Source organism: Nanorana parkeri, unplaced genomic scaffold (genome assembly GCF_000935625.1).
Source record: "Nanorana parkeri isolate BGI_ZX_2015 unplaced genomic scaffold, ASM93562v1 scaffold691, whole genome shotgun sequence".
In the NCBI taxonomy this organism is placed as follows: domain Eukaryota; kingdom Metazoa; phylum Chordata; class Amphibia; order Anura; family Dicroglossidae; genus Nanorana; species Nanorana parkeri.
Genome location: NW_017306959.1, coordinates 628,204 through 642,044, shown reverse-complemented (window position 1 = coordinate 642,044; position 13,841 = coordinate 628,204). Strand labels below are relative to the sequence as shown.

The following is a 13,841-nucleotide window of genomic DNA, read 5'->3' as shown; positions in this document are numbered from 1 at the left end:
CCCCCCCTTTTATCTTTACCTGGTAGTCTTGCGAATAACATACTTCCTGTGCATACACTCACTGCTCCACAGTATCTGCAGCCATGATTGTCACACAGGCTGGACTGTCTGCATTTGTTTATCTCTCAGGAGGTTAGTAGTTTACAGAAAAAGCTAAATAGTTTGCTTCCTGTCCAGCCTTGGCCCTCCATGCCCACTAAATTTGGGAACAAGCCCTCATCACTATGAAGGGGCACCCCCACTTTCATTAGAGGGGATGTCTGTCAGCTGCTTCATCCTCCTGGGCCTGGGACATTCATGATGCCTTGGTCCAGAGCATCATAATCAAGGGTTACAAACTGGAGTTTCGCTCCCTGCATCCTCCTCACTTCCTGCTGTCAAAGTTGCCAAGATACCCCCAAAGATTAATGGATCTTTTGGCTGCCCTAGGTCAGCTATTTTCTAAGGTGATCATAGTCCCTATTCCAGAAGCAGAAACATTTCAGTGGTTCTATTCCTAACATGTTTTCTGTCCCCAATTCAAAGGGGAGCTGGGGGGGATTTACCCTTCTCTCCATCTAAACATTCCCCTTGCGTTCCTGCAAGTCCACAAGTTCTGAAGATAATCTTCCCACTATGTCATTACCTCTTTTCACCTGGGAGACATTGTGGTGTCAGTGGATATCAAGGTTGCTTATTTGCACTTCCCTATTTTTCCTGCCCATCAGCGCTTTCTGTGAAACACGCAACACTACCAATTTGTTGCGCTTCCGTTAGGTCTGTCCACTGTGCCTCGGGTCTTCACCAAGGTGCTGGCCCCATAGTGGGGTTCTTAGATGTCCTTCTCTTCAGAGGGCAGTTGCTGCAAGCCTTATCCTTCCACATTATTCAGATGATACAAACCATACAGAGCTTCAGATGGCACTGGAACCCTCTCATTACTTTGAGTACCTGGTTCTAGTCATAGACATGGCCCTGTCCAGTGGTTTCCTTCCCCCATAAAAGATCCAGTCTGTCCGCTTCCATGTTTGAACTCTGCAGACGGGTCGCCCAACCGTTTGCTTTTACATTAATGACTGGGCTTGATGTTGGCTTCCATTAGGGCAGTCCCCTATGCTCAATTACACTCAAGGCCATTGCAGCTCAACATTTGACTATGTGGGACAACCAGGTTCAGTCCCTGGATCCTACCCACTTGTAAAGCTTGCCTTCCTTGTCGCCATCTTTTGGCCAGGTGTTTTTCTGAATTGGCTCTTCTCTGTTCACACTTTTGCCAAGTCTTATCAGTTGGACGTATGTCTGTGAAGGTTCTCATTCATCCAGGTCATGGTATATCTGTAAAAAAATAAGTCAAGGCAACTGGATTTGCTGTATTTTTCTTGAAGAAGTTTCACTGGTCATCCAACCAGCTTTCTCAATTCAGAATGACTTGTAAAAAATTATCTGGGAATAAATATGGTGAATGTCGCTCCAATCCACATAATCCGTTAGTCACAACCAGATGTTGATAGCATTTGCATAGTGGGCGCTAGGAGTTAATAACCTGCCCAGAGAGAGGTGTTAAAACAGCATTGTATGTGGCAGACAATAGATGTCTCAACCCCCACCTCTATACAAGCTTGGCTTCTCCATTTTTACGTGTTTTTTTAATGGGTCTATTAGCCATTGTTTGGTCTGTTGCCCGCCCCTCTTTTGGACTACTTTGGAACCTCCCATTGGTTCCAGGATTAACTCTCTCTGTCTTTTGATGTACGATCAAGAAAACAGAATTTTTGTCTTACCTGTAGAATCTATTTCAGTACATCACAGGACAAAGGACCCTACCCTTTGTTTTCTGTGATCCACTCTTGTATTGCTCGCTAAAAAACTGAGGCAGACTGAGAGTGGAGGGGTTATACAGGACAGACCATACAACTTTGATTTTTAACTCCCTGTGTTCTGTAATGTGCTCCAAGAAACAGATTTTACAGGACAAGAAAACTGTTTTCTGCACTTGATGAAAAAGTTATCAGCCTGAAAAAAGAAAATCAATGCAGCTGACCCCATCGAAGGACCGGTGAGCTGCAATGTAGCCTCAGCTAACCGGCAGTCTCATCTAACGGCAAAAAACAATCCCCTGTGTACTCACTGTTCTGCCGATCTCCCACCTTCTAGGAGAGAGAGAGGGCTCTGGAGCATGGAAAGGCACAGGAACAGGCTGAACTCTGTTGGATGATTGGGAGAATGAGTTCCTGATGATCTCTGAAAAGTGATGTGTTATCCTGGAAACGGGTGTCTGATCGATCGGTTGTGAAGTGAAAGTTGTTACCTTGTAGACAAGTGCCACCTAGTGATTACTCCCAGTACTGCAATGTATTGCAAATGATTTAGAGTACAATATACTGTTATTGTACGGTTTAGTATGGGGTAAGGCATTAGTTAGACCTATTTTTAATAGTAACTGTCAAGCAAACAGAAACTACATTTATCCGCAATCTACCAATCCCTGTTGATTCCAGATAACGGGGGAGTTTACTGTAATTAGTTATTCTTTCAGGAATCGGTAGTATTGCCATTTAACTCCCTTGGGAAGCTGGCTGTCCTTTTATCCTGTCGACAAGATTGCCTGTAGACATTCTTTCCCCTTTGTGTCTGGGCACATTTCCCATATGTGTGAGTCTGCTCCATCTACTGGTTGAAATAGTGTACGAAGACTATGCCATCAGTATAATTCTACTAGATTGAAATTCTTCTCAGTGTATTGGCATTGTGCATGACCAAGGAGTTCATGTTTTGTCCTTTTTAACTTCAGTATCCCATTCTACTATGATTATGACCCCGGCTTGGGCCTTTCTTCTACCTTCTGTGATATGAGTCTGTCTGCCACTTGTGCTGATCTATGCTAAGTTATGTGGACTGTAGTTTTGCCCAACAGTTTGGAACACCAGTTTCTTATTAGCTGTTGATGGTGTGCCAAATCTAAAGTCTGCGCCCTGGGATGTCACCTCGCAAAGTTGCATAAAGAAGGCACTTCTTAGCCTCTGCTCCATGGAGGAGCCTACGAATAAAATGATTGACACAGGGAGTCCACTCAGACCAGTGACATGGAGAAAGATGAGGTAGTTGCTGGGATAGCAGCACATCATTTTATCTCTGTGCCAAAAATGTTCCTTCCGCTCAGTAACCTGTAGCAACCAAGCTAAGTTCAACATTTGTTGTAGAATAAGTGAAATAGTATATTTGGTTGCCATGAGTTTTTGAACTTTGCACATTGCCGTTTGCCATATTGTGCCAGTCCTATGATGCGTAGCTGTGATTTAGTTAAAATCCTTAAATCTTCTATTGTGAACACTTAATCAAAGAACAATATCTTTTGTGGGAGGCTAGTCTTTTATAAAAGCTCATATCTCTATTATACACCAAGTCCAGCACACACATGAATAAAAGATATTCAGTGGTCCGGTGTGTTTACTTTTGCTGTGCATGCAAGTGAAAGCCAGTAGCTTACTCTGCCTCTTTGTGTACACATAGCATTAAGAGCTTTGTTGTGCCTGTGTTGCCTCATTACTAGAAGCTGTTGGAATCACATGAGCCTTTCAGTGTATGCAAATAAGGCCAAATCATCTGCCTGCAAGTTAATATTCCCACTTTTGAAGTGCATTGTAAATGTAATGTTTGTGTTTAGAACATAACATCCTTTTCCCTTTGAATATAGATGTATAGGTGTATGGGCAGGAAGCTAAGCGGTCCGAGGCAGCTGTTAGATGCTGGCTTTGAGTGTTATTAATTTCACATGCTATTCTTCTTTTCTCTGTAGCACAAGTGAAGCTGATGTGGAGGCTGTCATGGATAAGTTGTTTGATGAGCTGGCTCAGAAACAAAATGATGGTACGTAAGTTAATTTCTCCTGAAAAAGAACGCATTTAAAACACAATGCCCAATCTCCACTGACCAATTAATAAGTTCCATTGCTGTCTATGGGTTGATGCCACACTCAAGTGGCAGTCATTGTATCAGCATTTTGTCTAATTTATGTGTTGAATCATGCGCTATTATTCATCAAGCTATGCATTTCCTAGCTGTAAGGGATGAATTTTAGGGTAATTATCCAGACAAGACTGAGCTTTTGTTCCCGTTTCCATAGTAACAAGACCAAGGATTCTGAAAGTGCAGGGCAGGGAGCTGAAGCTGAGCAAAGCCTGTGGATCCATTGCTGACTGCACACTTGAGGAACTCTGTGACCGTGTAAGTGCCCAGCAACTATAAACAAGTTAACACCCCCTCTGTTTTTCAGAGTTTTTTTTTGTTTTTGCATTCTCCGAACATGTTTTTCTTAAACAGTGAACAAAAGCCTATTTTCAAACAGCAGCACACCCACATTATTCACTGCACAGTACAGTTATTGTATGACAACCTCCCATTTTAATGTTATTAGCACAAAACTGCACTTTTCTCTGCTGACTTTATTAAAGGGCCATTAAAATGCGACAAATGGACAAAGTTGAATTTGTTTGCTGTGGAAAAAAAGTTGCTAGTTTGGGAGAAGGTTTGGACAGCAGACATTATGTGAACAAAATATTTTTTAATGGAAATGCTGCTAATGAATGTGTCAGTGCATTGGAATTCTGAAGAATAAAGAAGAGACAGCAATTCTCTACAGACCTCTTCTAGTCAGTTACTTGGCTGCTAAATTGTTAATCGTAATAGACCTTATCATCCCTAAAAATTGTTTTCTAATGCTTTGATTGGCTTCAGTGTCATGATATTCTATGTACCTTGGAGCAGGCGCTTTATGGGGCCTGTTAGTAAAATGACAACTGAAAACATTTTGCATTGAAAGAATTTCAGATTTTATTCAGTGGTGGATCATAAGCCTATGGCTTGGATTATTTTCTGATGCTGAGGACAGTTGCCCATATATTGCAAAACATCTGGTTCCAGCAGACAAAGTGTACTCTACAATGCAATAAATATTCAAGAGCCAATAAACCTCACTACATTTTTGCCAATGTTTTGGGGGAAATGTAACTGCTGTGAGTGTTTGATGGTTTTGTTTGCATGGAACTTATCATAAATGAAAAATACATTTATCACACATACTTGATCTTTAATCTACACCTACTGCTAACCTACCTATATTTTCACACCAGTATCTATTGTCCGCTAAACTAGTAGGATAGAAATATTCATGTTGGCATTGCTGACTTATATTTGAAGGTGCACGCTCCTTGGCTGTCTTTGACCTGGAATACGTATGCCACCAATGGACGGCTGATATTCGCATACTTCATAAGAAGATACTTTAAGAGCACTTGCTGTATTCAACTCTCTTTATTACATTTCAAAAACAGCAAAGGTTAAAAACATTTAAACACCTTGCCTCATGACCATGACCTTACGACCATTTCATATGTAACATACAAGTGCTTTCAAAGGCGTGTACAGGTCCGTTTTCACAATTAACTTCTTCCCAGCAGTGGGGTTAATCGGCTCTAAAACATCTCATAGAATCTGAAATCACTATACAATCCTAATGCAATTATATCTAAGCAATATACATTGTGCTCCAGGTACATATATTGTATACCTTTTATTAGATTTAAATTTACTATATATCTCTCATTCAGACTCAGCCGTCTCCTCTACTTTTGCAGGATTGAAGCAAGCTTTATTACAAAGCTCGCCATATATATCACAACCCAACTGCACTATCTCTATATACTGTAATGACCTCCAGACCCAACAAGACTGTGCTATATGAGGACAGACCAAAACAATCCACAGTAAACCAGACAGGCCCTTTCACCATGTAGGCAATGGCAGATCCAAAGGAGACCACATAATCGGACTGCACCGTGCATGATTAAAAATTATTTAAATAATTCCTGTCATTCAAACTGAGATGTTGCTTCTGTCAGTGAAATTCATTTTGCTACCTCCTGCAATAAAATTCTGCCTTCATCACCTCTACAAGAACTAATTTTAAATTTTTTTGTTTTTAGACCCATTAAATTCACCATCCGTATATATCACTACTATGAGTATTCTGAATATGGGCAATGAACCAAGGGGGGGCCCACACCAGTCTCAATAGATCTCAAATGCTTCTGAATACATTCTTTTAACATCCTGATTATCTTTCCAATAAGATAAAAACTGCAACGGCACAGCATATGGTATACTGCATACTGTGTCCTGCACATAGATAACTCTTTAAGGCAATGAATATAACCCCCTAATTTTACCTTTCTTATCTTAAATCATATGGAGGCATACACTAAAATTGCCACAGCAGAAATTGCCTATTGGACACATGTCTGACAACCAGGTGTCTTTTTCTTGTGTTTAAAGTCACTACTGACTAAATAATCTTTATTCGTTTTACATCTCCTGAATGTTACAATTGGGTACCTCTTTTTTTTATCTCCCATTTTGTTGCCCTATATGCTAGTTGTTTCTCATTATTTGTTAAATTCTATCTACTAGGGATGCACCGATGCCGTTTTTTTCGCTATCGAATACGAGTACTGATATTTATATTTCGGAACTGGCCGATACTGGTACCTCCGCTAGCATGGAGCCGGCTACCCAGGCAATCAGGAAGCAAGGCAGCGGATCATTACTTGAATCAACATGGAGCCGGCTTCCCGCCCCATGAGCATCAAGCCGGACAAATAGCATGGAGCCGACTTCTCGGCCAATCAGGAAACCGGGCAGCGAGTCATTACCCGCCGCCCGGCTTCCGGAATGGCGGGTAAGCCGGCTCAATGTTCCCTTGCGGCACTGCCGGTCAGAGGAAATCTCCCTCTGACCAGCAGTGATGGGCCGAACACCCCCGTGTTCGGTTCGTATTCGAACACCCGAACAGCCGAAAAGTTCTAATACGAACTCGAACCTAATGCAAGTCAATGGGGGTCGAACTTTCGAAAATGATTGTCCCCTTTTAAAAGTGCTTATATGCAAGTTATTGTCCATAAAAGGTGTATGGGGGTCCGGGGTACTGCCCTGGGGGACAGGAATCAATGAAAAAAAAATACAGTTTTTAAAAGAGCAGTGATTCTAACATCACTTAAAGGGAAAGAATAAAAAATTCCTTCAAATATTGTGCCTGGGGGGTCCACTTAACCTGCATGTGAAGTGGCGGATCTGTGGGGTGTATAGAACCTGCTGCAGCAATACTTACATTTCTATTTAAAATATTTTTTTTTTTTTGCTCTTAAAGTGTGCAGTTCTCCCTCCCAAGCAATACCAGACCCTTAAGGTCTTTTAGGAATGTTAGGAGGGACCATTAAAAAAAAAAAAAAGCGTAGGGTTCCTAACAATTGTTCCAAACAATTGAGCGGAGCTAGCGGTGACAGCTAGCTCCGCCCCAATTGTGTAGTTTGCCAGCATCTGACAGGCGAGACATGATTGGGCAGAGTCATCATGACTTTGCCCAATCGTGGATCCAAATGAGTACTGAGCCCTGATTGGACAAAGTCTTGCACCTGACCTGTAGTCAGGTGCAAGTCTTTAACCAATTAGAGCTTCAGAGGGCTCTTTGCAGTATGGGATGTTGCACAGTCGAACAGACCACAAACATCCCATAAAGTTCGGCGAACGCTCGAACGGCCAATGTTAGATTCGAACTCATGTTCAATTCGAACCGGCGGACCATCCCTACTGACCAGAAGTTCCTGGTATCAGGGAAGGTTATGGAGCAATACTCTGTATCGGCACCGATACCAATACTATGCCATAGATGAGAATTTATAAGAGAAATAGAAGTAATCACTTTTATTCCTTCCTGCTTTTTTTATCATTACTCACTAAATCCCTTCTTGTTTCCAAGCTCTATTGCGTGCTGCTTCGATTTCTTTCTTATTATATCCCCTTCTTCTTAACCTCCTGCTCAAATCATCAGCATATTTACAAAAATCTTTATCACACATATTACGCCTCAGACACACAAATTGGCCATAAGGAATCCTTTTTTTTTAACCTGCAAATGGTGATAAAGATCATAATAAAGCAGGGCATTAGGGAATGCCATACTGACTGTATTTATATTTAAATATCACATGAACTCTTCCAAATTGAAACTATTGCCACACTAAACTATCAGGGCCATTATCAATATAGCAAATCCCCATCCTGATGAAACATATATATGAATTGCCCTCAATGAAGATCCATTCTTACTCCAATAATGCGCATACATATATACGTAGGTGCCACAGGATTTCCCACTCCGCTATCTTGATTGTACCACTGACCATCAAAAAGAAATGACTTTTCAAAACAAACTTCAACAAGTCACAAATTTGGTTAATATATTCATTCTTTAGATTTCCCTCTACTCTGCCCTTGTATAGCATGGTTTCGGTGGGTCTGGAGTCAATTGTTAGAGCTTGTGCCGTTGTGTTGTGCAAAAGTAGAAGACGCTGAGGCTGAAAGAGAGATATACAGAGAATTTAAACTGAATGAAAGATATAAAATATATGTAACTGGAGCCCAATGTATTTTGCTTAGAAATAATTGTATTAGGATTTTATGGTAATTGCAGATGATATAAGATTTTTCAGAGCAGACTGACCCCACTGCTGGGAAGGGGTTTATTGTGAAGACATACCCATTTAAATAAAAAGCGGTAGACGTTACACTGGGGTTATCCTTTTGCCCTTGATAAAGCTTTGCAGTATCCTACATGTATGAAACTAGATGAAAAACGCTTCGTGCCATTATTATACCCTGCAGTGAGCACTATGGTGAACCACTCAATAAAATAATATAATAAATTGTGCCACGCTTAACTCTTGAAATGTAACACAAATACAGTGAGAGGAATTTATCAAAACTGGAGCAGATAAACTCTGGAGCAGCTGTGCATGGCAACCAATCAGCTTCTCTCTTTCATTTTCAAATCTTAACTGATTGCACAGTCGAACAGACCGCAAACATCCCATAAAGTTCGGCGAGCGCTCGAACGGCCAATGTTCGATTCGAACTCATGTTCAATTCGAACCTGCGGACCATCCCTACTGACCAGAAGTTCCTGGTATAAGGGAAGGTATGGGAGCAATACTCTTTATCGGCACCGATACCAATACTATGCCATAGATGAGAATTTATAAATAAAAAGCGGTAGACGTTACACTGGGGTTATCCTTTTGCCCTTGATAAAGCTTGTGCAGTAGTATCCTACATGTATGAAACTAGATGAAAAACGCTTCGTGCCATTATTATACCCTGCAGTGAGCACTATGGTGAACCACTCAATAAAATAATATAATAAATTGTGCCACACTTAACTCTTGAAATGTAACACAAATACAGTGAGAGGAATTTATCAAAACTGGAGCAGATAAACTCTGGAGCAGTTGTGCACGGCAACCAATCAGCTTCTCTCTTTCATTTTCAAATCTTAACTGAACAAACTGAAGAGAAAAGCTGATTGGTTGTCCTGGGCAACTGCTCCAGATTTTGTCTGCTCCAGTTCTGATAAATTCCCCTCAATGAATTCAAAATATACAGTGACCAATAACTGTGAAACACCACAAATTTAATTCAGTTAAATATTCCAGTGAAAGACCACAATAGTCCTTGTACACCAACTGATGGACTATGTCGACCACCACTCCAACGTAACTACCACCACCAAAGTGAGGAATTGCCTTCACAGTACCTGTTCCCTTGGTTTACACTCCCTCAAGAAAGCCAGTGAACTTACTGCAAGAGCTTATCACTAAGGTTCTGCCCAGCAGATCCCTTTTCCCCCAAGGGGGGCAGGATATCACCCTAATCCAGAGCCCTAATTTATTGCCACTTCTCCTTCTCTCTTATCTCCCACACTCAAGTCAACATGTGTGGAGTAAGAGAGACTCCATGATGTACACAGTACTAGTAAAAATTAAGAACAAGCTTTTAATAGAATCAATGAAAGATTCCTGGCCGTGGTGGCGTCACTGGGAGCTCTCTCTCTCTCTCTGTCTCCTCCGTATGTTACACATGAAACGGTTGTAAGGCCAGACAGCATTTAAATGTGTTTCACCTTTGCCACTTGGCATATAAATGAAGAGTTGTATGCCGCGAGTGTCCTTAAAGTATCTTCTTATGGAGTGCATTGAAGACAAGAATTAGAACAAGTGAGCACAGAGACCCATGCTGTATTTTGCAGAGTGACAACACAGTGGGATCTCCTAGGGAAACCTCTCTTCTATACACTAGTCTATACCTCTAAGGAAACAACGGTGAGTGCTTAATTTCTTTTGTGTTTCACGTTTGTTATTCGCATACTTATTCCAATTCAGTGATTAACAAGGTAGTAAAAGAAGGATCAACATAATAACCCTGAGATGTGCACCATCCGTAACCAGTCATTAGTGACTGCTCCCATATTTCTATCCTGTCAGTTTAATTCTAAGTGAGAACTAGTAATGAAGCATGAAAGCCTAACATCAAAATGTATGTTTTATTTATTTATTTAAAAATGCCTTTCAAGATCTTCAAGACGAATGAATCAGAAAATCTTCACTGCTGCGAGCCTGCTGATCTCTGAAGTTAAATGAACACAGCATATTAGACACTCATTGTAGCAGATTGGAAAGTGCTATCATGTTCACCATAAAAACATACAGATACTGTCTGGGGCCAGATTCCTTTGGCTATTTGTATAAAGACGGTGCTATGAGGCACTTATGTTGCATCTCCTCATTGATAATGATAAAGTACTGTCTGCACATTCTGTACCACACTAATATTCACAAAGGTTGAAGTGTGCAGAAACTCATTGAGAACACAAAGCCTTAATTATTTGTTTTTGGGGCATCTTTATTATAACTAGATGCATTATGTATTAACGAGTTCTTTTTAATTGCTCAGGCAGAGTAGGTTGAATGTGATGTGAAACCAAGCAGTAAATTAACATTCATCCTTGTGAATGAGTAAAAGCATCCTATACATATGTTTGTATCATAACACTTAAATTGATAAGCTACAGCAGTTTAATATAAGAGATGAAAGATTTGGGCTTTTCAGTAAATGGAGCATTTGACAGGGAGACAAAGGAAATCTCTCTACTTTCTATCAGGTTTCCTAGGGATGGAGTGTGCAGGGACACTGCTACTTCCTAGTATGGATAAATCATAGGGTTTTAGGAGGAACTAAATCTTTGTACATGGTACTACTCTTTTGATCCTCTTATCGAACCCACTGCTTATTAAACTCCATAGCCATACTGTAATGATTGGTAGCCAGAGGCTATGGGGTCTATTCACAAAAAGGTGAAGAGTTTGGAGTAGACAGGAGAAGTGAACAATCTAGGACAACATAGCTGAACTAGAAAGTGAGCTGAATTGGAGAATTTTTCCCAAATCAGCTGTGTTGTCCTAGATTGTTCACTTCTCCTGCCTTCTCCAAACTCTTCACCCTTTTGTGAATAGCCCCCTATGTGATCTGAGCTGCCGATGCTGAAAGCTTGCCAGGCTGCAGTTTTGTATTCTTGGCAAGAAAGGGATATCTTGTCCATGTGATTGACAGATGTATTCTGTATGTGAGTTGCTACAAACAAAATGAAACACCTTTGGGAACCTAAGGTGTTAAATTAGATTTCAGATAAAAGTTTCTGCTTTAACTGCGTTAGGTTGAATAGATGCCTGCAGCTGTTTAAAAGAGAAGTAAATCTAAACCTTTTTTGGCTTTACTTTTCTTTTGGGTCACAGGAGTACATTTACTAATGTACACTTGTGACTCAATGCCAGCATATAGCGGGCCACTACCTGCTATAAGCTGACAGTTTAGAGCCGCACAATATTATTGGGATCCACCCAGCTGCCTGATTGACAGCTGGCTTTGCCTCTGTAGAACTAGAGGAAACCTGTGCCCACCCCCTCCGTGTCTGTCCCTCCAATGAGAGCCATAGGAACAGAGAGGGGAGGGAAGAATCCCTGCAGGGAGCAATAACTGAGCGTTGTCACCACACTTTGCTGGGAGATGAGTGATCATGCTCTTGATCTGTAGAGCCGTATAGAGAAGTATTGGGAGAGTAAAATGTACTCTCCCTAATACTTAGAGCTGACGTGGGACACTGCAGCTGTTACACGTCAGCTCTAAGTATTAGGGAGAGTACATTTTACTCTCCCAATACTTCTTTCAGAACACAAATTACAATACACATTCCTGTCTTTTAATGCAGTACTAGAGAAGCCTTTTTGCTTAGCTAAATCTTTGGTCACATCCTGTAATATGGTGTGAATTTACTAGGTAGTGGAAGGTGATTGACTGCTGTTCCTATGTCACATTCTGATGACTTAAGTTAGGTATACACGCTTCTATTCTCTTCAGGAAATAGAACAGATACTTCCAATTCAGTGATTAATGCTTCAGAGGCAATGCTTATGAGTATTGATGGAGCAATCTCCTGCTGGATCCTTGGTATTCTGACAGCGGCTGCCAGCCGCTGTCAAAGTACCCGAACAGAGCTGGCAGCTTATTGGCTGCTAGCTTGTTCCGCCAACAATATTCCGACATGCTCCTTCGATCAGCTGATGGATGCCAGTTGGAAAGGTGCAGACAGCAGCACCCACGCATTGAATTGCAGCCGGTTCATCAAGAGACGGACAAAAATTCATACCGTGTATACCCACGTTAAGGCGCAATCCGGCAAACTGTATTTCCCATGAAGCTAAATGAAATCAGCACATTGTGATCTGGTCTAAGGCAGCAAATACCTAAGACTGGCTGCAGAGAATTGCAAGAGATGCAAGAGCTTACATGAGGATAGAAGCAACTCCCATCATGCCTCTGGGAGACATGCATGTGATTGATGGCTCATAGCATTGCTTCCACAACATCTGGAGTGCCAAGATTGCCTACCCTTGTACTAGGGGCTTTTTAGGTGACCAGTCATTCTCACAAAGAGGACCAGCAGCAGGGTATGGTCCCCATAGTACTAAGTGGCACATATGAAATATATGTATGTAATATTACTTTACATGGTTGAGTAAATAAGAAAAATATATGTGTTCACTGTTCTGGTTTAGCCTTTAGGAGCCAGTGACTACCTGGAAATGTGCAAGAAATTTGACACCGTATTCATCAGAAGAATTCCACATCTAGACATGTCAAGGCGCTCAGAAGCTCGTCGTTTCATTACTCTAATTGATGCCTTCTATGATCACAAGGTACAGTAATTCTATTTGTCAGATTTTGTAGCCCAGATTACTCTCTGCATAGAGTATCCCATAGGTAACGCTGATGTCTGTTGGTGTAAGCTCTTAAGGGAGTTTGCTGAATTCAGTGTCTATTACACTGTCTGTAAGACAGAAGACTTTTACAGAATGACAGCAATCGCTAGCATACTTGTTATGTAGTATACTATACACTGGGTTTCCCATAAAAGACTTCTTTTATAACACTCTCTGGATAAGAGATACTAAAAATGTACCCATTTCTTGTACGTGATGATGTACCAGATTCACCGAAATAGTCATTACATAGAATGGAGAGTTCAGAGAAGGGCCTGTCAGAGATGTTACTATACAGAAGGTTGAGGGGACATATCGGAGCAGTCGAAATGTAAAGCTGAATGGGTGCACTTTTTGCACTCTACAGTATATATGAAGGATAGCTCTGTGTACTGTAAGGGTCTGTCACTGCTGGCATCAATACCGGACTACCGGTAAGTGTGTGCGGGCAGTATACACAAGGAAGACCAATGGAAATACTGGGGAGGGATCTTAGTGGACTGGAAGCAAAATCCCCCATGTGAAATTGCCTCTAAGGTTTAATACTATATTTAATGCATCTACATTAGTCTAAATGACTTTTAGCTAATTACAAAAAGCCAGGTTTTTTTTGCATGTTTTGTTTGTGTATATGTGTGTATATATATATATATATATATA

The 13,841-nt window shown here is 41.0% G+C and overlaps 1 protein-coding gene across 1 annotated transcript in view; it reads left to right on the top strand.

Moving 5' to 3' along the window:
- Positions 1–13,841, top strand: part of LACE1 (lactation elevated 1) — a 74,727-nt gene that overhangs the window by 57,220 nt on the left and 3,666 nt on the right. Inside the window, exons 9-11 of the mRNA XM_018563741.1 lie at positions 3,776–3,846; positions 4,103–4,203; positions 12,978–13,118. Of these exons, the coding sequence (XP_018419243.1) occupies positions 3,776–3,846; positions 4,103–4,203; positions 12,978–13,118 (313 nt within the window). The remainder of the gene's footprint in view (positions 1–3,775; positions 3,847–4,102; positions 4,204–12,977; positions 13,119–13,841) is intronic.